Here is a 22,814-nt window from a genome sequence, read left to right on the forward strand (position 1 = left end):
GAATACGTTGGTTCAGTACGTGACTTTTTACTCGGAACTCGGAAGACGCAAAAAAGAATGAGTGTCGTTTTTACACATTTCAGATACTGTATTTATTATGAGCGTTTTTGTCTTTGTGGTGAATTAATGTATTGTGCTCTTTTTCTATGTATTGTTTTTTATTGGAATGAGGAAGGAGGATTAATACGTTTCCATACATTGATGTATTCCTCATAATGTTGACGTTTTAATTCTCCGATGCAGTAGGTGGCGGTATGCGTGTAACAACTGATCAAGCAATCCGACAAGACGAAGAAGAAGAAGGAGGGGGAGAAGAAGCAGACGAAGAAGAAGAAGAAGAACTGTAATATCAACAAATTGAAACGGCAGCTATCGTCAAGTCAGTTGTTTTGCAATTCACTCACAATGTGACAGCAAGTCACGCTATTAGATAAAACTCGTCTTTTTATGAGGTGAGGTTAAATGTTATACTCCGTATCGATCTGTAATTGACTGTATTAGCTAAATGTTGCTCTTGTATTCTTATTATTGTTATCATTAGCAGGAGCTACACCCAAAACATTCACTGCTAACTATAAACTATACCCGTGTTTGTTGTGTATGGGCGATAAAGACGTGGTTGAGTTCATGTTCAAGACAAGCCGTATTACTGTGTCTTATTTGTATTTAATCAATTAAGCTTCTAACTACCCACATCCGGATGAGCTGCTACAGCTACTTTATATGGAAACAGTCACTTTATTATTATTGTTTGACTGAGAGAGTCACTTTTCATGTTCGCTCGTTGAGCGAACTTAATTTAAAGTTGTTGTTTTTAACACGATACCGGAAATACAGCTTTCCTTTGTCATTTAAATACAAGTCAGTAGTTGTCAGAAGGTAAACCCGGACACCACTGTTTACTTACTGTGTATTGGATACAGCAAATATAATGTTAAGTACCTTTTCTTCAATGTTGTATGTGGTAGATTCATGCTTCCAGATAGAATTAGAATTAGTTTTTTTATTTGCACACACATCACTTAATGATGGTGAATTTGAATACCCTCACTAGCAACTTTAGCCTTTGCACCCAGAGAACTGCTGGACACTGAGAGGTGTTATGCTGTCCTCCACAGCTCAAAGTTTTTAATCATTCTTCTTCACATCCTCTTTTCTTCTCTGTTTCATCCGGTCCAGTTCAAAGCTCTTTATTAAAGTCCTTTAAACGCAGGTCAAAGTGCTCCATCCCTATTTGCCATGTTGCCTTAAAGTCTTCGATGATTTCACAACATTTGATAATTTCCATACAGGTGATGGAGGACAGTCAGCACGGGGACTTGGACTATCTAGTCCAAGATGAGGACACCCTCATTGAAGGAGTCAGCAACCAGGTTTTATTTGTTGTGGTGCTCAGCATCGCCTTCCTTGGAGGCCTCCTCACTTTGCTCTGCAGGTAATAATCACATTCCGACTCTTCAGACGGTGTTGCCCAAACCTTTGGAGAATCTCTGATACACTTTAAGCTTATGTATACTGATGCCAAATGTCTGTCCGTGGTCATTTGTAGAGAAGAGCAACTGAACATCCATCCTGAGAATCAGGAGCACGTCCGAGCTGTCCGACAGCAACTCCAGACCGAGCAGGTACTCGGGACGAATTAAACTTTTGATGCTTTATTGTTTAAATTCAGAAATCACCTGTTCTGTGATCACACATGTGAACCTTCTTTTCTTTGCAGGGTGAAAATGCTCAGACAGAGGCCAGACAGCAGTATTACACAGACATGTCTTGTCCAGTGTGTTTACAGCAGGCTGTTCTGCCTGTGGAAACCAACTGTGGACACCTTTTTTGTGGTAAGATCCCAGAAATACACAACAAGCAGAATAATATCTTTATTTAGAGATTTAGAGAGTTGCTATTATTGGCTTTTTATGACATGGTGGAACTTCACATAATCACAAAATCAGACATAAAATATATTAAAACATATGTTTATTATTACTTTTTTATGTTTGCTGTCTTTTTCCCTACATAGGTTCCTGTATTATAGCTTACTGGAGGTATGGCACTTGGCTGGGTGCTATTCAATGCCCCATCTGCAGACAAGTGGTGAGGCCTGTTATCTTAAATTTAGAAAAGTAAAACCAATATCTTTATTTATTTAATAATTTAACGCATCCGTTGCAACACGCCTGTATTTCCGGGCACCTCCGCATAGTACTGAGCTGGAAGTATCTCAACTTTTTGGAATATAGCGAGCGCTCACAATGCACCTTCATCATCCAAACAAAGTTCTGGAATCATTAGATGAAGGAAAGGATGCAGACAGGCACACAGGCACATGTTGTTTTACAAGTGTTTGTTTTTTTAATAATACAAACAATCTTTTAGATTCTTTAGCTTCTTAATGTGAATATTTTCTGGTTTCTTTTCTTGATGTATAACAAAGAAATATTAAAAAATATATAACAAAGTGAGGAATTTAAGTCTGTGGTTGCTTAGTAATGACGTTTACTACTGTTTTTGTACTTTGATCTGAAATAAAAATTTACAGTCGGATTAAAAAAAGTAAATGACACTGTATGACAGAGTGCTGTTGATAATCCTCACCTTTGCCTCCTCACCTGCATGTTCAGGCTTGGCATGATGATGGTTAACTTGTTACTTGTTCCCCTTGATCATCACTACATTGAGTGTTCTCATTTTTTTCCAGGTAACATTGCTCTTCCCATTATTCCACGAGCACGCTTCTCCTCAGAGTGTCCAGGATGGGGAGGCGCAACCTCAGCTTATATTACAAGACATCCACGATTACAACCGCAGATTCTCAGGCCAGCCGAGATCTGTGAGTATAGCACGACCAGATCTATATTTAGGCTACAGTAATTATAGGTTAACTTGGCCTCCTTAGTGGAAACACTCATACTTAATTACTTTTATATATTTGACTTGGAAAAACAAGGCATTTCTGCTGCCCTGTCATAGATGTTGAAGGTAAAAATGCCATTAGTTAAATTAAATGTTTCTGTTCCCCTCTAAACTGAATGTATTCAGTAGCACAACCAGTAAACCATTAATATTAATATTTTTGATTATATTCTATCTCTTCAGCTTATGGACAGGCTGCGAGATGTCCCCACCCTGCTTCGTCATGCTTTCAGAGAGATGTTTTCTGTGGGTGGCCTCTTCTGGATGTTCAGGATTCGAATTCTTCTCTGCTTTGTCGGGGGAATCACGTACCTGGCCTCACCGCTCGACATCCTCCCCGAGGCGCTGTTCGGTCTCCTGGGATTCATGGATGATTTCTTCGTGATCCTCCTTCTCTTCGTGTACATCTCTATCATGTACAGAGAGGTGGTGACGCAGAGACTGAATGGCTAGGCCATGACTTAAAATTACAATCAATAAATAAAACAGGCTTGAACGGGCTTGTTTCAGGCTCAGGAAGAGGAGAACCCGGCAGTGGAGGTGGACATGCAAAGACTGATCAAATGTTCAAAGGACACTTCACAATAAATGCTGCTCCTCTATGAAGGGTTTACTCTTGAATACTTCGTCCTTGTAAATGAGCTGAAAAAAGGTTTGAGATCTGTATGTCTAATCTGTATGTAGAAGTCACCGTGACTGGTGTAAAGGTTTACCGAGTCAAAGGCAACACCGGAAAACAACGGAAGAATGTGACGCTGAACCACTGCCGTAACCTGCAAGAGACGGCTGTAACCAAGTAACTTGTGTGACAGCCGTCCAATTGTTTGACATCAATGTCAAAATCTTGTCACGTCTTTAATGTGCATACAATTGTATCTGAGACAAAATTGTAATATAATGTGAAATTGAATGTATTGTTTGACTTATATTCATTTAAATTTGGCTGCCTGCTGCATCCCAGGCTGACATCGAATGGAGTCAATGAATCGAACCTTCCATACAATGGAGTGATACAAGAACATCGTAATGTCTAACTACATTAAGGAAAAGGCATACTCTTTTATGACGTAAAAAAAAAAATAATACAGCTTTTCTTGTTTAAAAAGTCCTTTGAATGGAAACTGATAGCACTGAATAAAATCTGCCTGCTTTCATGTGAAATAACAAACCACAGAAGAACCTGGCTGAAGCGTTCAGATTCCTCATACTTGTATTGAATTATTAACACAAATTGTTTTCGAAGTGGACTTTTTTTTTATGGCCACGTTTATCAAAATCATATTTACTGATTAAGATTGTGAACACATGCCATGAATTTGACTCAGTCAGTCAGTGAACCTTTCAGCGAAGTGAGCTTCCATTTTAACTTCCAAGTTAAACAAAAACCGTATATAAAAGTATATTTAATTTAAAGACTTGATCAACTAGACCAAACATTGAAGTAAACTTCAAGATTCCTGTTGAACTTGTCTTGCGCCTGAAGTCATTTTACTTTTTTTTTTTCCCACTTGGTCAAATGAAGAGTAAATTAAAACAACTATGTTGCTGCTGTGTTTGTTTAATTCACATTCTGTTACAGATGTGGATTAAATTTGACCCATTTCTGAAAATGAATTTAATTCTTTCAGATCTTTTACTTATAAAGCTTGTTATAATTGACAGAAACACAGTGAAGACCAGTGTATGGCTTGTATTTTCTTGGAAGGCAGTCAATTTTTTGTTTTCAATCCCAACTTCCTCTGATGTTGTGGGAATGAGACGTGTATCTCAGATCCACTGTCTTGATGATCAAATAACACATTTATCTCTGGAAATTAGTAAAAAAAAGACCCCCAGACGAAAATAGCTGCTTCAAAACTGTATCCAGACCATTTTATGTCTCTTTCCTGATCCAGTATCAGCTGTCATGATTGTTAATGGTGTAAATAAGGAGCTGATGTTGGCACAGTGGGAAGTCAACTGTAAAATTCATCCAGTTTGTTTTGCCTTACCAGATTACTAGAAATAGACCATCAGTCCCTTCTAAGAATGCCTTGTAAGGGTGTGGCACCAGTTGTGTCATACCTTTCTGCCGTCCTTTCGGATCAGCGTCTCCTCTGCTTTTTCTCCAGGGTGTCGACACAACCACCGCCCTTTTGTCTCAGTTAGGAAAACAGCCCGGGTTGTAAATGCCTCTGTTTTACAGCAAAGAACCGGTTAGATGAGAGTCTAAACCCTTGTGGTAAAGTACTGTTACTGCTTGAGGATGTCAATGCTTTGGTTCACATCAAAATACTGTCAACAAACACTGTTCATGACTCTGATCCTCTTTGATGGGGAGGAATAACCACTCCTAAGTCAAGTTCCTTGTCATTAAATTCACAATTTCTTGAGTTTGATGGTGGTATCTGTACCAAACATATGTTTTCAAGCATGAGACAGAGAAGACCTGTCACAGAGTACGACCTCTTTGCCTCTCTGAAGGAAGTGAGTCAGCTGTGCACATTCTCAAACTTGGCTCGACAGCGTTCAGTGAAAAGAGGCAGACAGATGAGACAGATATTCATATTCGAATAATGGACGGATTCAGTTTTTTGATGCAAGTCAGAAAGAGTGTTTTCACTTTTTTTTTTGCAGTTTCTCCTTCACACTGTTGTGTGCATGACTATAACTGTAGGTTTTTCCACTCCCATAATGAGTTAGTACAATTCTGTTTGTCAAAACTGTTTGTTTTTTTTTAAATATAAATATCAAGTGCATATAATCGTTTTTAGGTTTTAAGGGAAGTAGTTTTTGCAACTTGTGTATCGCTTAGAATTGTAATACATACATTAATCCTGTTGTGACCTCTTCAACCAAAGCTGGGGGGTTTTCTGCTAAAGTTGAATAATGTATAGCTCTAAACACAAATTAGAGGCTCGTAAATAAATGTTTGTTTTTGAGAGTCATGTGTTGTGTGACTTTGGTAACCTTTGGCACCAATAATGCCACATGGGGGGAAAAAAATGCATACCCAAGTCATAATAATGTGGCGACAGTCGGGACAGTGGGGATGTGGCTTACAGTGGGGATGTAGCTCAGTGGTAGAGCGCATGCTTTGCATGTATGAGGCCCCGGGTTCAATCCCCGGCATCTCCACTTTTAAACGTTGTTTGTTTGGCAGCCCGTGGCCAAGTGGAAAGGGAAATTGGCTTGTAACCGGAGGGTCGCTGGTTTACATCCCCACCCGGCCAAAAGGGCTGGGGTACCCCTGAACAAGGTACCCAACCCCCATTTCTCCCCGGGCGCTACTCAGTGTGGCAGCCCACTGTTCCTTATTATAGGATGGGTCAAATGCAGAGGAATAATTTACCTTTAATAATTTTATTTTTTTTTAATAATAAAATTAAAATTCTTCTTAATGAGTACTATTTCGAAATTATGACTTAGCATCTCATTATTATGACTTAGAATCTCATTGTTATGACTTAGTATCTCATAGTTAGCTTCCCATAATAATGAGTTACCTATATTTTTTATTTTTCAAAAAGCTTCCATACCCCTGGGTTTATACTGTAATAGTGGGAACTTTCCTAGACTCCGCCCACCCAGTGCTCCTCAGGCAGACGCCGGCGCAGCGGAGCGAAGCGACGACTGTTGTTGGCCGACGGACAGCGAGAGACCTCGGGAGTGTATGAAGCCGACAGCTAACTTTAGGCTCAGTTTGCCACACATAGTCGTCGTACGTTAGTAAACGATGAGTACATCAGAGACTTTGGATCGAATGGAGCTGTGCGAAAGCCTCCTGACATGGGTACGTGGTGAAATAAGAAGATTTTTGGTGATTTATTTCCACTGACAGACAGCTCCCCGGCGTCGGCTAGGCTAGCAATCATACTGTTAGCTGGAGCTAGCTCGGCGAGCTAACGGAGCAGACAGGAACACAGAGGCTACGCTGGTTACGTATGCAGGCCAGCTGTTCGCTGCTCTAGCTGCTGATGTGTTGTTTGCTAGCCGCCAGCAAACCGCCTACCCTCTCAGTATTTTTGGTTCCAGCTCGCTCTGTGCAGCCGGACATGAAGCTAGCCCAGTTCTTGTTGCTGTATTTAGTACCAGATGTTAAAACAATAGAGATATGGCGTTTAGGGTCCAGTGCGTTTACATCTGTATTGATCATATAACGTTCCATCGTTGTGTCTAGTTTGAGTCTGGATTCCTGTCATTGTTGCCTAATGTCCTTCCCTTCCTGTTTCCCTGCTCAGTCTTATTTGAAAAAAAACCCCAAACCTAAATGCAAGGGAGCTCTTTGAGTCAAAGCTGGAAACAAACGTTCCAGGTGGAAAAGGGGCATCACAATGTGGGTCACGTGTAGGCTTTGATACGTTGTTTACATCATAGCATTTGTGCTGTTTCAGGTATTTTTGACAACGAGTGGGTTGTTTGACATGTCATATGGAAACTGCATAGGAGTTTTGACTGTACACATCTGGCCTAAATGTCAGTGGTGGTGGTGTTCGGGGGAAAACAAACATATGGTGTTGGTTAAAGTGGGGTTGAGCATCGGTAAGCTCACGCATCTTCTGCTAAGTCATGTGCTTCCTCATTTGTCATGCTACAACACTTTAAAATCAACTTGTGGATTCTCATTTTTAAAAATTGTGATGCCGACACTCAAGAGCTCAAGTGTCCCACATAAACTTGCATTTAAAACCAGTGAAAAAAAATCATTTCTCAATATTGGAAATTAAAGGCATTGAAACGTTAAAGAACCAATTCACTTTTGGTGCAAAATATATTCAGTAATTTGACCACCTCGGCTTAACTCAGAATGGGTCAGACCTGGTATTACCATGTCTCCTGGGTGATCCAGTCACATGCGTTGATCAAAGCAGACTGATTTTAATCTGGCAAGACAAACAAACACAAAGTAAATCTTAAACAAGACTCTTCAGGTCTCGTGATGCTCTTTTGTTTCCATGTTCAAACAGTAAAATGATGAATATGCCATATGACAAGTTAACATGGCAGTGGGAACTATAGCAAGAAAGTTTGTGAAGTTTCATGTTGAAGAGAATTACACTGAAGAGGTACAGCATATGCAGAAGTGGTTGACCACGTCCCGTAACTTTATGGCCAGTGCTTCAAGGTTCAGCGGTTAATTTGATAAATTTGTTGGGAAATGATCCTAAGTAAGCTCCTGACATCACGTGACTTGGTGTGTTTACACCAACATGGTGCCAGGAAAAGGTTGCTGTTGAAAAAGTACGATTTCAAGCCACCTAGAGTTTACTGCACACTTTAAATCCACAGAGATCAAACCATACATAGCAGAATTTGACAGACTGAATGTATGTGACCATAATAACACCCCTGGATGCTTTTCATATTATGTATGAGTATGGAAACAGCCAGAGTTGCCAATGACATGATAAGTTGCCTGACATACTGTATATGTTGCCTGGTATATATGCCTCTGGATTTAAACAGCATGGCTTCCTGCTATTGGATTGTGTGACATAAGCTACCGTAGCTCTATAATGGTGGGACACAACTAGCTTTTTTTAAATTCTTTTACCCACTAGTTGAGTTGTTGTTGTTGAACGTCAGTACAGTCAGGAACAACTTAAAAGTCTAGTGCAAAGGGCGTCATCCACTGACGCCTGGTCCCCAATGTTATGTCCTAACACCACAAAGCCATTGATCTGCAGTGCTCCCCTGCACTTCACATGGGCATACAATATGTCCCGTTTAAAGCCTTTGTACTTCAGTGGTATGTGTGCCACAGTTTTGTTGGTGTAACATGCAGCCAAGCATGTGGAGCTCATTTGCCCATGAAAATGTATCACTTAATATGTAAATAAACCAACAGAACCCCGAATAACTCATCAACACCAGACAATGTAGCTACTGATCAGGCTTCCAAATGTAAAATCCACGAAACATATTACGATTACGTTCTCAGGAAAACTTTATGATTCTCTGTTGACTGGCCATTTTTCTTCTTTCAAGGCCTTTTGTTGGTTGTCTGTTTTCATTGTGGCCTGGCTCGTCAAATGTTTTCTTTCCTTTCACGTCTTTCCTGTAGAAGGAAATGATGTGGATCAAACAACACTGTGTGATGGAGAGAATCACCAACAGGTTTAGAACAGTGGGCCTGGATGCAACTGTCTCCACCTGGCTTATCTTGTTTTTTTCCCACCATCAATTCATACTCCATACAGTACACTCATCTCTATTATCTGTTTATAGTATCCAAAAACGAAATCACAAATGCAACATTTATAAGATAATATAGCATCACTGTGAAGGACTGAAAAAATGGATGTGAGGGGAATTGATTGTATAGTTTCACTAGTCTCTCATTAATGCTTAATCTCATGTAATTAGGGATATTTTTTGTTTTTTTGTTTGTAGTCTGTCATCAGTCACTAGCTGTCTGCTTGATAGTGGGACAAACTTTTTTTACTTGTACTTTGCTCCCTGGAAATCCAGTGAGTGAGTAGGAACAAGGATGATAATTGAGATATTTAAGAGTTGGCACATACAGGAAGGTGTTGTGGTGGGATATGCTTAAAAATGCTGCTCCAAAATCTCAGACCATGTTTCTAAAAACATAAGCAATAAATTATATAAAACAAAAAAGTAAAAGATGAATGAATCAAGCACTGCAATGAAATGCAATTTCATCAGTTTGTTTACGAGTTTGAAATAAATCCATTGGTGCTTGCTTGTGAGTAGTTAAGAGGGAGTTGTTCTTGCATCATGTTTATTTTCAGAGACTTGAGTAAACACTTAAACAGCCGTCATTTCTAATGCCTTGGCAATTCTTTCTAACCCAACACTCAAAGCTGCTCTACATTGAACTACATGTTACATTTGAGATATGAGATGATAGGTTAGACAGGCGGGATGACATGCAGGCAGAGTTTCAGTCATTTACTTCCTGTTGAATCAAACATTCCTGCTCTCTGTTTCCCCTCCTCTTTTGGTACGTGGACTGTCTGCTTTCACTTCTGTCTGAGGATCAGATTTTATGCCTGGAGTAAGAGTAGAGTAGAAGTAAAGAAGGGTAACAAAGTCATGCCATGTGTCGTAATTTAATAGAAAGACAAAAGTGGATGTGCTTTAGTGTACCCACAAACATATTTAATGCCAAATTAGAATACATTACTTCCCATCTGTGGTGTGCACTAATGTGTGTACCTCAAAATAGTTTAATTCAGGCTGTATTTGTAAGTGCAAGTCAGGTTTTTCTGAAAATGTGTCAGCTTTTCAGGTGAATTGTTTGTTTTTAGCAGGTTAAATCAAGGGTCATCTTAAATAAATTAAACCGTTTAACACCTACATTGTTTTACCCTCACACCCAGCACTGACGGTGTATATGTGTGTGTGTGTTTATTGTTTAGATCCAGACGTTTGGAGTGGAGGCTCAATGCAAGACAGTAGAAGACATGACGAGTGGTGTCGTCATGGCTCAAGCTCTGCAGAAAATGTAAGTTCCCACCCTGGAGAGTAAGAGTTGGCTATATTTCCATTGTTATTTTATGTTTTAAAAGGGAAGTTTTGGCTCTCCTTTTCTAGCATAAATATATGTTGTAGAACAGTATATTTAAATATTCATAAACACTGGTGACCACTAAGCAATCTTCTTGTTGACCCCATTTTGTATGAGGTTATGCTCAACAGTCCACCACAGAATCACTCTCAACCCTAACTTTTTGTTTCGTTTTAGAGATGTTGTGTATTTCAGCGATGCTTGGATTAGTAGAATCAAACCTGAGGTTGGGGACAACTGGAGACTAAAGGTAAGAATCACACAGGATTTAGTTTTGAATGCATGAGTTTGAAATTGATTTTTGGGACCGAGAGGTTTGTTTGTAATCTGTATTGTACTTAATGTTTTTTTACTAAATGTTCTTTTTTTCCTCAGGTCAGCAATCTAAAGAAAATTCTAAAGGGCATGCTAGACTATAACCAGGAGGTAAGACCAATCTTTTGTATTAGGTTTGAAATAAAAAAAAAGACTCATAGTTCCTGATATTCAGACCATATAAGATGTGGTCTCAGCGAGAGGCTGTGAGACTCTGCATCCAACCTTTTAAAATAAAAACTCAAATGACACATTTTCCTTCCGTTTAGGTCTTAGGCCAGCACATCAATGACTTCACTCTACCAGACGTTAACCTCATCGGAGAACACTCTGATGCAGCAGAACTTGGAAGGATGCTGCAACTATTACTGGGCTGTGCTGTCAACTGTGAGCAGAAGCAAGGTGCTCTGTCCATGTAGCCCTGTAACATCTTCTCTGATGTCACATTGATGCAACAGCTGGACCTGAAACTTGAATTCACCCCATGATTGTGTGCGTGTGTGTGTGTTTTTCCTTTGTGTTCTCTAGAATATATCCAGACCATCATGATGATGGAGGAGTCAGTGCAGCATGTTGTCATGACAGCCATCCAAGAGGTAGATTATCAAACTATTACTACTTTTACTTTTTGTTGTGACACATTTCCACGATCAACTGAACAGTTGGATGTCTACCAAACACTAATCACTGTTTTCGTTTCCATAGCTGATGAGTAAAGAGACTCCAGTGATGGGAGGAAATGACTCGTATGTGGATCTAGACAGACAGGTATGAAGTATGCTCATTATACATTTTCCTTGCTTCACCTCAGAAAGAAAACACCTCAGACCTTTCTCTTGTGAGCTCCAGATCCAGCAAATGTACATTTTTGTCGTCACATCCAAATGGAAATGTTGTCTCTCTGTTCTCAGCTGAAAAAAACTGTCGAGGAGCTGAACGATGCGATGGCTACCAAGGAAGAGATTGCCCAGAGGTGTCGTGAGCTTGACATGCAGGTTGGTTTTGCTCAATTGTAACCCCCAATTTTTTAAAAACCCTTTGAATCCTAATTTTTGACACACTAGCAGGGTGTAATATATTCTTGTCTTATTAATCGAATTACATGATATCTGCTATCTAGTATACTTTGAACTGTTTGCTAATAGTTATTGATAATTTTCTCAAGATAATGCACTTTTAAACCTTTAATTCTTATCTTTAAAGACTGATAAAGTAGAATGACACTCAACATTTTCTACCCACCTCTGTTTTTACATGAAGATCCCAACGTTACCTGAGAAATAGACAAATGTTAGACAAGTTTGTTTGTTATCACACACAGAGTAGTAGTTTTTGTGTGATCCTGCTGACAAAGAAACACACAACCCAACAGACTCAGATAAAACCAGAACCCATTTTTTTGTAGGGGTAATTAAACATTTTGTCTGCTTTTGCACAGTAATTACTTTGTTAGTAGTTAATAAGGTTGAATAAGTTCATAACAGAGAAAACCCACAATGGAATAAACAAGAGTTTTTTTTTTTCCTTTTTATTATATATTTTACTATTGTTCTGACTGTCATGACTGTATAATTCCACGTGATGCATTATTTACTTGGAGGTTGGTTTGTGGTTCTCATCAGTGACAGACTCTGTTAAATGGAGAGAGAGAGAGAGAATGAAGTTTATCTATAGATAATCATAGTTGACATCGTTTGATTCATTTCCTGTCGGTGACACAGCCACTTGTGCACAGCTGTAATTTAAAGGGTTACCTACTTTCAACTTGTGTTCAATCAGTTTCCTCATTATGCCTGACGATCTCAATGCTGTGTGCCTTGCTTTAAAGGCCCTCCATTTGCAAGAGGAGCGTGATAGACTGAGGTTAGACTTAAATGAGCTAGAAGAGAGGGTAAATCCAATCTTTCTTCTTTCCGTCTCTTCCTTCCATCCATGCTGTGTGGTGTGTCTAAAAGTCCTGGATAGTTTTTTTTTTTGTTTTTTTTTACCAGTCTGCTTGCACCAGCATCCCTTTAGGAATCGAGATTCCCTCCTTTTTCCTAATTATGTGTGCATGTGTGTGTACATGTTTATGCACAAGTGTGTGTGCGCACATGTATACACATGATGTTCCCAGGACACACACACGCTGCAGTTTTGTGTGGGTGTGTCAGATGTCATCCCTTCAATAATAACCCTGCTGCCTTTTTTTTACCTTGTTGTGTTTCATGCTTTCCCACAGCAATAATAGGCAGCAAGAGGGGTAGCTTGGTTTGAAAGATTTGACAAATAATTCCAAATTGTTCCCAAATCTGCTTTGGATTTCCTCGCTTAAAAAATAAATAAAACATTAGTGCCACTCAATATGTGTCAATACTAATCACGTCTTTGGTGTGAGCTTGTTGCAGTGAGACATTTTTTCAGAGTGGTGCAAGTTCTCTCAGAGTGCTTCTACATAACAGTGTCACTGACATTTAAATGGCATACATTTCACACACGGGACTGTTAAAGGAAAATAAACACAAGAAAACAGGCAACCAGATCTCAAATCTATCCTCAGGGTCTAACAAAAATAAAGAACTAGGGCACAAAAAAATGTAAATATCCCTTAAACCTTGAACTCAACACAAGTTCATACAGATACTGTATGTAGGCCAAAGTGCTGCTTCTGAGAATGTTGAATAAGATCCCTCTCACTTACTCAATTACAGTTGCTGTGTAATTTGTGAATATACTCTAAGGTTTTGACCAGGTCTCGTTAAATCCAACAACATTTAGGGCTTAAATCGTGCAGCACATGCCAGTGAAAACAACCAGCTTCTTGCTTTGCTTTGTGTGGAGTTTGATTCCCCGTCTATCACACTGTGGGAAGACCGTATCAAACCATATGTAGCCCTCTTTGCTGTGCTGGTGTGTCTGATGTGTCCTTGCATTCATATACTGAAGTTGATACTGCAGTGATATATTCAATGATGAGACTGAATACTGTAAAGAAAATGTCAAATGTGCATTTAAGTACGTAGCTTTAGAGCTACTCCCTTCTAACTTGTTACCCTTCCCTGTTTCTCCTCTATCTTTTTAACAATCTTTCCATCTTCACCTCCTTTTTTTTCATTCTGCCCTTTCTCCATTTTTTTTTTTTTAATTTTCATCTGTTCCCCTACACTTACTGCCCTTTCTGCTTCTTTTTGGTCTTTTCCTTGCACTTCCATTCTTTGCCCTCCTACTCGCCCGCCCTTCCTCCCCCCCAGGTGGCAGCCCTGCAAGAGGAGAAGAGCAGCTTGCTGGCAGAAAACCAGGTCCTAATGGAGAGACTGAACCAGTCTGACTCCATAGAGGACATTAACAGTCCAGCTGGACGCAGACACCTCCAGCTGCAGACACAGCTGGAGCAACTACAGGAAGAAACGTTCAGGTGTGGAATCACTAGATGGATGATTGAAAGTCAGACCTAGAATTAGTTAAACTAATGTCACAAATCACTGATGATTTTTGTCCCCAATTTATCTTAGGTTGGAGGCAGCAAAAGACGACTACCGGATTCGTTGTGAGGAGCTTGAGAAAGAACTTATAGATATAAAGTCGCAGAACGAAGACCTCGTGACACTGGCTGACGAAGCCCAGTCCCTCAAGGATGAAATGGATGTTCTCAGGTGAGGAGCGATGTAAAATAACAACTTCACCCGAGTAAACCGCGACTAAACTAAACAAAACACGAGACAAGAGAGGAGATTCCAGTTATTGTTCGCAGTAATCTGGTTGATCTGGTTGTGCAAATACTTGTAATTTTTTTATATAAGCGTTCATTGTTTGGCAGATTATGTTCATTGTGTGCATATTTAGAGCATTCAAACAGCGCTAATTCAATCTCCAAAGTTGTTCGAGGTAGATTTGTATCACCCGTGCGTGCCAGTATGACTTTAATCAACCAATCAGTTTTTGTTGCAACAAATATTTCAATAACTTGATTTGAAAATTAGATAACCGTTGCCTAAGAGTGCACTATTGACCCCATCCTTGTGTGATTTCTGTATTACCGTAAAGCTTTCTGCCTCAGTATGACAGCTGCTTGTTGAATTCTCCTCTAGGCATTCGTCGGACAAAGTGTCCAAACTAGAGGGCACGGTGGAGCACTACAAGAAGAAACTGGAGGACATGGGACTTCTCAGAAGACAGGTACACCGTCACACACGGATGAGAAAAACAAGCAACATTCAGTTGAAAACTGTGTGGTTGCAAAAGTGAAGCACACATTTCTGACTCTGATTTTCAGACTAAGCTAATGGAGGAGAAGAACACATTGTTAATGCAGACCAACGTCGGTTTGGAAGAAGAGCTACGAAAAGCGAACGCTACAAAGGGTCAGCTGGAGACGTACAAGAGACAGGTACTCGGCCAACAGCTCAACAGTGTGTGTGTGTGTGTTGTTTGTGTGTAATGTCGTCTCTTGCAGTTTTTCTCGAACTGTTTTTCCTCTGCACAGGTGGTTGAACTTCAGAACAGACTATCAGAAGAGTCTAAAAAAGCAGACAAGATGGAGTTTGAGTACAAACGCCTTAAAGAAAAAGTCGACTCCCTACAAAAAGAAAAAGATGTATGCACGTTTATCACAGTAACATCCAAAAAGTGTCACCTTCCAATGCTTTTTGGTGTTTGCCAAATTGTGTAATTCTGTCTTCATGTGTCTCTGCAGCGTATGCGGACAGAGAGAGACTCACTCAAGGAGACTATAGAGGAGCTGCACTGTGTCCAGGCTCAGGAGGGACAGCTCGGCTCTGGTAAAGAAACGTCAAAGTGGCTCAACCCGAGTGGTTATGCATTGACCTTTTGAAAACTACAGTCAATTCTGGTCAAGCTTAAATGATATTGGTTTAAACGCTTATCTGTTTGCCCAGGTCTCTTACCTTTGGTCAGCAACGACGGCTCAGATTCACTGGCTGCTGAGATCACCACCCCAGAGATTCGGTATGAGTTTTGAAACCAATAATGTGCGCGTGTGTGTGTGTGTGTGTGTGTGTGTGTGTTACTTCATTGATTAGCGAGATAGTTTTAAGTTTGTTCACCCTGCCGAAAGAGAGCTGTCTCTGTGCTGAGTTATGTAAGAGTTGTGTGTGAGTTACATCAGCCTGACTGCTGCTCTCCAAGAGGGCTGGGGTTTTCTCCTGATAGCATTAAGTGCCTGGATTTTATTTAAACAGTTGCAAACATAAAAACAATGAGGATTTTTCAATGAACTACTAATCTTCCAATAGCTGCTCATGAAAAGAAAAGTTACTCATGCTTAACTGATCCAGGTTATTCCGTACCCGTAAGTGGCAGATAATGAAAAGCTTCTGTGTCTTGAGGTGATGTCAGATCTCGCAAGAATTTGCAACAGCGCTGTTTCATGTGTGATATCTGAGAGATGAACGGTGTGTGAACTGCAGAATTGCTAGCTGGCTAACCTTGTAAGTCATGCTCGTTTATGTCTGTCGCTGGACGTCAGTGTCCACTGGGAGTGAAAAGCCAGCATCTGGAAGTGATTAGCGTCTGGCCGTGTTGTGTCTGAACTGAACGGAGCCAGAAAAACAGCTGGAATCACAGTTACTCCCCGTCTACTGCAGTGCAGGAATCAACAGTCTAACAGAGGAAGTCCAGGCTTCAAAATAACTTTTTTTTGGTAACCAAACAAGCTACACTGCAACTTCTCAACTCTGTCTTCATTCTCCCTGAAACCAACTTTTACTAGCAACCAGCTGTGAGTGTGCTAAAACACACACACACACAGTTCTTAAGTTGGAAAGAGTGAACAGCCACACCCTGAAAACCCATATAACAGACTGTACTCTGTGCCGTAAAATGAAAATTCGAGTTAATCTGTTAAGTAGGTGGATTAAACCGCAGGGTTGAGGGGAGTTCACTGCTATGTTTTGATTCTCCTGCTTTTACTTTTTTTCCAATCATAAAGACAGCTTCATGATTAAAACACAGGTAGTCAGGGAAACAGAGAGGTGCAGCATCATCAGTTTACATGTGGTGACTGTCTTGAACCTGACTTGAGCTCTGAGAATGTCCGTGTCAATGAGTTTCTCTGTATTACAGCAGTGTCACTGGAGCATTTTAGTGGCACCAAGAGATCTGTTATTCTGTTTACGTTACGGGTGTATTTACAAATAATGCTAACACAAATCGCTATCTATATGATTATATAGTGATTTGTGCAGATATTAGTGTAATCTGGAGAAGATGAAACAAACACCTAATATTTCTCTCATTCCGTCTTTATTCTGTGGGGTTGGCGTTGTCTCTGTAAAGTACACGGGTTGAATTCTTCATCGTGTATCGTCTTTTTTTTTTGTTGTTTCCATACAGGGAACATCTGATCCGTCTCCAGCACGAGAACAAGATGCTAAAGCTGGCTCAGGAGGGGTCGGACAACGAGAAGATTGCGCTGTTGCAGAGTCTCCTGGAGGACGCCAACAGGAGAAAGAACGAACTGGAGACGGAGAACAGGTCGGCTGAGGGCACGGCTACATGTAGATTAGCGGCATTAACTGAAAACAAAGAGATGCTTGATTGTACACAGTGCTGGCCTCAGAAAGTAACTGTTATTATTAGCCAATTGGAATTGAGATAATTTCTTTTGTTCATACCGTTCATTCATTGCTCCGTAAAGATTTTCTGTGTCTGTATGACAGCCACATTCCTGCAGCTCTGATGTTCTTTTGTCTTACCACTGTATAGCTTTGTTGAAACTATGTTGTCAGACTGGTCCTTTTCTTTCTGCCCTCTTATCAAGGTTAATCAATCAGCGCCTGATGGAGGAACAGAGTCAGGTAGAGGAGCTACAAAAGACTGTTCAAGAGCAGGGATCTAAAGCAGATGACGTGAGTTCTCAACTGTTTGTTTTTGTTGTGTTCGCCCCTGATGCCAAGCACCACAGAAAATCCAACATGTATCACACCTGGTAAATAGAGAGTCCTCATGACTGCAGTACATAAGAAATCCTGAAGGATCTACATTTTGATTTACTTTTCTCTTAACTAACTTTTAACTTAACACTAACAATATCCTGTCACCCATCCCATCCTGTCATAGCACGTTTTGTGTTTGTGTGTGGTTTTGCATACAATCTGTCCTGTAGCATTATAAAAGTGTGTATTCTCCTGGGATACTGTACATAAAGGCCTTGTTTTATTTGGCTGGGTTAAAAGCTCTAATGCATCAGTGAATAAATTCACTTTAAGAGCCTCATATCATCCCAAAAAATACAACTTTATCTGATTTACATTATCTTAAAGCCCTCACTTATCTAATATGCCAAGCACATTCAGTCTTGTTCATTAAAACCTATGTCTCATTATATGATCCTACACAAAAAGAAAAAAAATGTATTCTTCTCTGTTCCTTGTCTCCAGTTTCTAGTATGGGACAGCTTGTATGTAGGAAAAGGTTTGGATCTTCTCCCAACAACAGGGCTTATGTGTGTGAGAGAGATTGCATGCGTGTGTGTGTGTGTTTATCATAATCATTATGTGTCAATCAAGAATCTTAAGTGTGGGCATTTTCCGGGTTCCTTTCCTGTCGAAATGTGTAGATTTGGCATCCAGACAGTCTTTGTACGCCCAATATAAACAGAACAGTTACAGTGTTTTTATTATTTTATAAATGTGTACAAGCAATGAAAGCAGAAACATGCATTATTAATTAAACCTAGACGGAGAAATGACAGCTACTGTGCATTTATTACATCAGAACAACACTGAAACTCCCAATTTCTATAGCAATGACAAGTCATTCAGAGCAGTTAATATGCTGTGTAATACTTTACCTTTTATTTGTAATTCCAGCATTTTATTTTGTTTGTTTGCTAGTTTTACAAAAATGAGTCAACCAAGTAAACCTCAGAGTTATTTGAGTAGAAATTTAAGCAGACTGGAAACCTGAGTAGAGGGACTTCTAGCAAGGCTATTATCTATAACTCTAAAACAATACACACTTGGTAGGCCCTTGATACTGAACATTGAGTTAAATGTTTGCACTTTTCCCCTAAAAATATAATGCTCCCACTGTCAGGCGATAGTAAGTATATCTTTGATTCCGAACAAGTTTCCTCTCTTAGATTTGCTCTTTCTTGACTTTTGAACCAGTGTTTACAACTCAGAATGTAATAAATTAGCTTATTATGTTGTTTTTTTTATCATTGGAGAATGTACTTTGCAAATTTCAACGTTAATGTCCAGAAATACAAGAAGAATCGTTATTCCATTGTATGCATTTGTTACACTGAGTTGCTGCACAGGGGCAAAGGTCTTTCTGTCCTACCAAGTTTGTAGATACATTTCTTTTTTAGAAATAGAAGACACCTTTTGTCAATCCTCAATCAAACACTAAATCCAGATTTTTTTCCCCCCTCCTTGTAGAAACCCAACTGTTGTTCTAGATTAGATTATAGAGCATGGAAACCTCTCTTCTGACGACACCCTCCACGTGATTTTTGCCAACATTTTAGAAGCCACCAAGATTGGTGGCACAGGATCAAAAAAAGACTAATCTAATTGTCTTTGTGATTATCCTGATAAATCATTTTTATTACCCACACATCACTGGTTTAGTACCAACATTAATTATCTAGTAATTTTCCTTAAAATCTTTGATACAGCATCAGTTTTATGATGATGTTTCCCCCCCAAATTTGACTCTATGCTTCCCTCTGTTGGATGCCAAAGGAAATATGTTTTAGATTTGGTCAACTACTTTATTTTTTATTTTTTTTACCCTAGAACAGGTAAACTATATATATCTATGCATAGATACAGTCTCAGGTGCCCAATCCCTGTAGTCGTGGGTTGGACTGAGTGGAACCGAAGCATTTTAGATAGTTGTGTATTTAAAACACAAGTATACTCATCAGCTGAAGTGTGCTGTAGTTCCTGCATTTATTCAGCCGAGTAGCTGCTTGAAGATCCTCTTTTGTTGAAGATATTTTTATATATATAACACAATTTTCATTTTTCTTCTGTTTTAGTCTTCCATTCTGAAGAAGAAATACGAGGAGCACATGTAAGTCATTTTCTCAAAGACCCAGAGCTGTGTTTTTACTTAGTCAGGATTGTGTTTAAATTAGGTTTCCTTGTTATTTAATTCTGGACTGCTTAACATGAAATGCTAGACACAAAAAAAATTGCCTACAACTTTTTTTTAACAAAGGTGCTTTGTTCTTTCGACCAGGGAGAAAGTGCGGGAGTTGAACAACGAGCTGTTAAAGAAAAACACCCTCATCGACGAAATGGAGCCTAAATACAGTGCCAGCAGTGAGTTTGTAGCCCTGTTTAAATTGAGATCTGCTTATTTTGCTGTTGATTGTTGTCTTTTTTTGCAATCTGAAATGACTTGGGTCGATCTAACCAAAGTCTTTTGCGTCGTTCCCCCTTAGCCCAACGAGTGGACGAGCTGGAAGACGCGTTGAAAAAGAAAGATGACGACATGAAGCAGATGGAGGAGAGATATAAGAAGTACCTGGAGAAGGCCAAGAGTGTAAGTTTATTTTGTGACTACAGCGTCATCCGAAATATACGTGTCGTAGTATGTGACTTTACTGTGATTGAATGTATCCCCCTCCAGGTGATCAGGACCCTGGACCCCAAGCAGAACCAGGGCTCAGGTCCCGAGGTCCAGGCCCTGAAGAACCAGCTGCAGGAGAAGGAGAGAATGTTACACTCATTAGAGGTAAACACTCTGTCAACTCGGAATCAAAAAACAATTTTACCATCCAGCTTAAAAATATTTAATGTCTCTTTACTTTTGCTTCAAACAGAAAGAGATGGACAAGACCAAGAGCCAGAGAGATTACGAGGAGAGGCTGATTGTGTCAGCTTGGTACAATATGGTGAGAAGGGCTTTAGTCATCTATAAAACTGTGACACCTTCCTTATGTTAGTGGTTTAAACTAGAATTCTTCTTAACTGAATCATATCCTCATGTAAAGCTGGTGTTTTAAGCCAAGTGTGAGCAATTGAACAGTCATAATGTACAACATTTTTACCACTAGAGGGCAGCAGAGACTGCGATGTGGCTACCAGACACTGTTTGCCCCTTTTCAATATTGGGATCAGTGACTGGTGTTAATGGTCGTGAGTTGTTTAAATGTTCACTAATCTTGTGTGGACTGAATTAAGCTAATCCTCGAGCCACATTTTCTGTGCTCCTGTATAAATTCTGACCTAAACTGTGCTTTTTGAATCTCTTTTAATACTTTCTGTTTCAACATCGTGACCATTTCAACTCCTAAGACATAATTTTCCTTCATCTTCGTCCCAGGGTATGTCCATGCAGAAGAAGGCGGCTGAAGAGCGACTGGCCAACACTGGTTCCGGTCAGTCCTTCCTGGCCCGGCAGAGACAAGCTACCAGCACACGCCGCTCCTACCCTGGACACGGCCAGCCAGCTACCGCAAGGTAGAGATGATGGCCAAAAAAAAAAAAAAACAACTGCGACAAAAACTGCCCTTTACAAATCCGCTGAACTTATAATATACAATAGATGTGCTTTCTTTGACGCACGTCTTTTTCCCATTCATTTCTAATGGAAGTTCTTGTTTTCCTTTTCCTTTCTTGCTTATTGATTATCTGTTTTCATTTTTTTTCCCTTCTTGATCAGATCCATGAGGTAGAGATGCCAGACAAGGCTGCCCAAATCTTGCACCACTTATGCGTGTGTTTTTTTTTGTTTTTTTTTCCCTGACTAAGCATATTTTACCCTGACTCCTGTGATTCCAGGCTTTCCTCCCTTTTTTCAGCCCTCAGCATATTTAACGGGGTCTGACTAAACACTTTAAAGAAATACACTCTCCCCCTCTTTTTCAACCACTGAATTTCCCCGACTTGTGCTCTGTGGCAAACCCATATCAGACAGGTAGTCTTTGACCCTAAGGGCAGAGAATCCCTTTGTTTTTTTGTTGAGAGGAACTCCTCTACTTGTTCATGCAGTATTCACGCACATCTCTACCTGTAATCATATTTGAGCTTCGTCTTGATGTTTGAGCAGGGTTGACAGACTTTCTGTCCTGTTTTAATCTGTTATGATGTAGCTTTAAGGTTAACAGCATTTGTTTTACACGTCAATCCATTTCCTTGGTCACGGAAACAAATATTAAGAGGGCTTAAGAAGTCAGGTTAATGTTCTATTGGCTTACTAATTAATTTATTTGAGTCGTTTCTGTTGTTGGTATTACATGGTTTTTGAAAAGAAGGGCAACTTGCTAAATAGTACAGCAATAATTGTAGAAAAAAAGCAAACCTGTTCCAGAAAGTGCAATCCTCAGTTGTTTAAGTCACTGTGTCCCTGGTTTTCACTGTGTTTTCTGAGCAAAGTAACAACCGCATTAGTTTGAGTGATTATTTTTTTTAATTTTTTCTTAGCTTCACCAGCATTTGTGATGTGTGGTTGTCTCCGGATAACACTTTGTGTGCCATAGTATTCAGTTCATTCAAAAGTTGTCCCTCGTTTGAAGGGAAATCCAGTCATAACCTGAAGTTGCTCCTGCGTCTCTGCTCCTCATACTGTCTGGTTGAAACAGGGTTGAGTGTGTCAGTGACCACAGAGAATGTGTTTATTTAATAATGCACAGCAGACTTACTTTCCATGTCATCTTAAGACCATTTCATGTTTATAAATACGCTTGTTAATCACGTCCCTGTCGAAGCTTGTCGAAGTTATCCCGTTATCTGTTTTCATCTGACCGTCATCTCTGTCTCTCCTCCTTCTTAACAGCAATGTCACTGCATGACTCGCGCACCAGTGAACTGGCCAAGCCTGGCGGTGGCTGAGCCGCGTTCAGGCACTCGATGCATGAACCTAACCGCCAGCCCGGCCGCCCGCCTGCCTCTACTGTTTGCATGACTTTTGCCTTGACTCGAGCCTGCGAATAACCAGCACGCCTGCCAACAGCATGAGCACTAACAGCCTTCTGCAGAGTCATGCGTTGTAACCTCGAGTCAGAGGAGGGGACACCTCACCCTCCTCACGCCGTTTGATCTAATACCTTGCTCATACCCCACCACCTTTCTCCATACTCTTTGTGGACATGTCTGCTTGTGCTCCCCCCCCCCCCCCCCCC

The 22,814-nt window shown here is 40.1% G+C and overlaps 2 protein-coding genes and 1 non-coding gene across 6 annotated transcripts; all 3 read left to right on the forward strand.

Moving 5' to 3' along the window:
* Positions 1–118: 118 nt before the first annotated feature.
* Positions 119–5,833, forward strand: rnf170 (ring finger protein 170). 2 transcript variants are annotated; one of them, XM_058617668.1, is made up of 7 exons: positions 119–379; positions 1,293–1,435; positions 1,550–1,625; positions 1,721–1,835; positions 2,018–2,091; positions 2,696–2,827; positions 3,094–5,833. In XM_058617668.1, the coding sequence occupies exons 2-7, from the start codon at positions 1,296–1,298 to the stop codon at positions 3,361–3,363; spliced, it is 807 nt and encodes a 268-aa protein (XP_058473651.1). In that variant the 5' UTR covers positions 119–379; positions 1,293–1,295; the 3' UTR covers positions 3,364–5,833. The 2 variants fall into 2 exon arrangements, with proteins under 2 accessions (XP_058473651.1, XP_058473650.1); XM_058617667.1 differs by having other exon boundaries at positions 124–452.
* Positions 5,834–5,955: 122 nt separating this feature from the next.
* trnaa-ugc (transfer RNA alanine (anticodon UGC)) lies at positions 5,956–6,027 on the forward strand. Its single transcript has one exon. It is a non-coding gene; the product is annotated as a tRNA-Ala (tRNA).
* A 477-nt stretch (positions 6,028–6,504) lies between these two features.
* hook3 (hook microtubule-tethering protein 3) lies at positions 6,505–22,814 on the forward strand. Of its 3 annotated transcripts, none has more exons than XM_058617664.1 (24): positions 6,505–6,682; positions 10,275–10,360; positions 10,601–10,673; positions 10,799–10,849; positions 11,008–11,140; positions 11,267–11,334; positions 11,444–11,506; positions 11,650–11,733; positions 13,969–14,132; positions 14,230–14,370; positions 14,806–14,893; positions 14,991–15,104; positions 15,201–15,311; positions 15,411–15,495; positions 15,613–15,682; positions 17,069–17,209; positions 17,496–17,583; positions 19,725–19,759; positions 19,928–20,010; positions 20,133–20,233; positions 20,321–20,425; positions 20,514–20,585; positions 21,017–21,153; positions 21,356–22,814. In XM_058617664.1, exons 1-24 carry the CDS (start codon positions 6,626–6,628, stop codon positions 21,366–21,368), a joined length of 2,163 nt encoding a protein of 720 aa, XP_058473647.1. In that variant the 5' UTR covers positions 6,505–6,625; the 3' UTR covers positions 21,369–22,814. The 3 variants fall into 3 exon arrangements, with proteins under 3 accessions (XP_058473647.1, XP_058473646.1, XP_058473648.1); XM_058617663.1 differs by having other exon boundaries at positions 22,469–22,814; XM_058617665.1 differs by lacking the exon at positions 21,356–22,814 and having other exon boundaries at positions 21,017–21,157.

The sequence above is a fragment of the Solea solea genome, chromosome 19 (assembly GCF_958295425.1).
Source record: "Solea solea chromosome 19, fSolSol10.1, whole genome shotgun sequence".
NCBI classification, from domain to species: Eukaryota; Metazoa; Chordata; class Actinopteri; order Pleuronectiformes; family Soleidae; genus Solea; species Solea solea.

Excerpts from the sequence above, each read along its gene's own strand:
- rnf170 (XM_058617668.1), top strand. The coding sequence starts at position 1,296 with ATGGAGGACAGTCAGCACGGGGACTTGGACTATCTAGTCCAAGATGAG. Across the intron at positions 1,436-1,549 it reads CTCCTCACTTTGCTCTGCAG|AGAAGAGCAACTGAACATCC; the intron begins GTAATAATCACA and ends GGTCATTTGTAG. Across the intron at positions 1,626-1,720 it reads AGCAACTCCAGACCGAGCAG|GGTGAAAATGCTCAGACAGA; the intron begins GTACTCGGGACG and ends TTTTCTTTGCAG.
- hook3 (XM_058617663.1), top strand. The coding sequence starts at position 6,626 with ATGAGTACATCAGAGACTTTGGATCGAATGGAGCTGTGCGAAAGCCTC. Across the intron at positions 15,105-15,200 it reads TGGAGACGTACAAGAGACAG|GTGGTTGAACTTCAGAACAG; the intron begins GTACTCGGCCAA and ends TCCTCTGCACAG. Across the intron at positions 17,584-19,724 it reads AGGGATCTAAAGCAGATGAC|TCTTCCATTCTGAAGAAGAA; the intron begins GTGAGTTCTCAA and ends CTTCTGTTTTAG.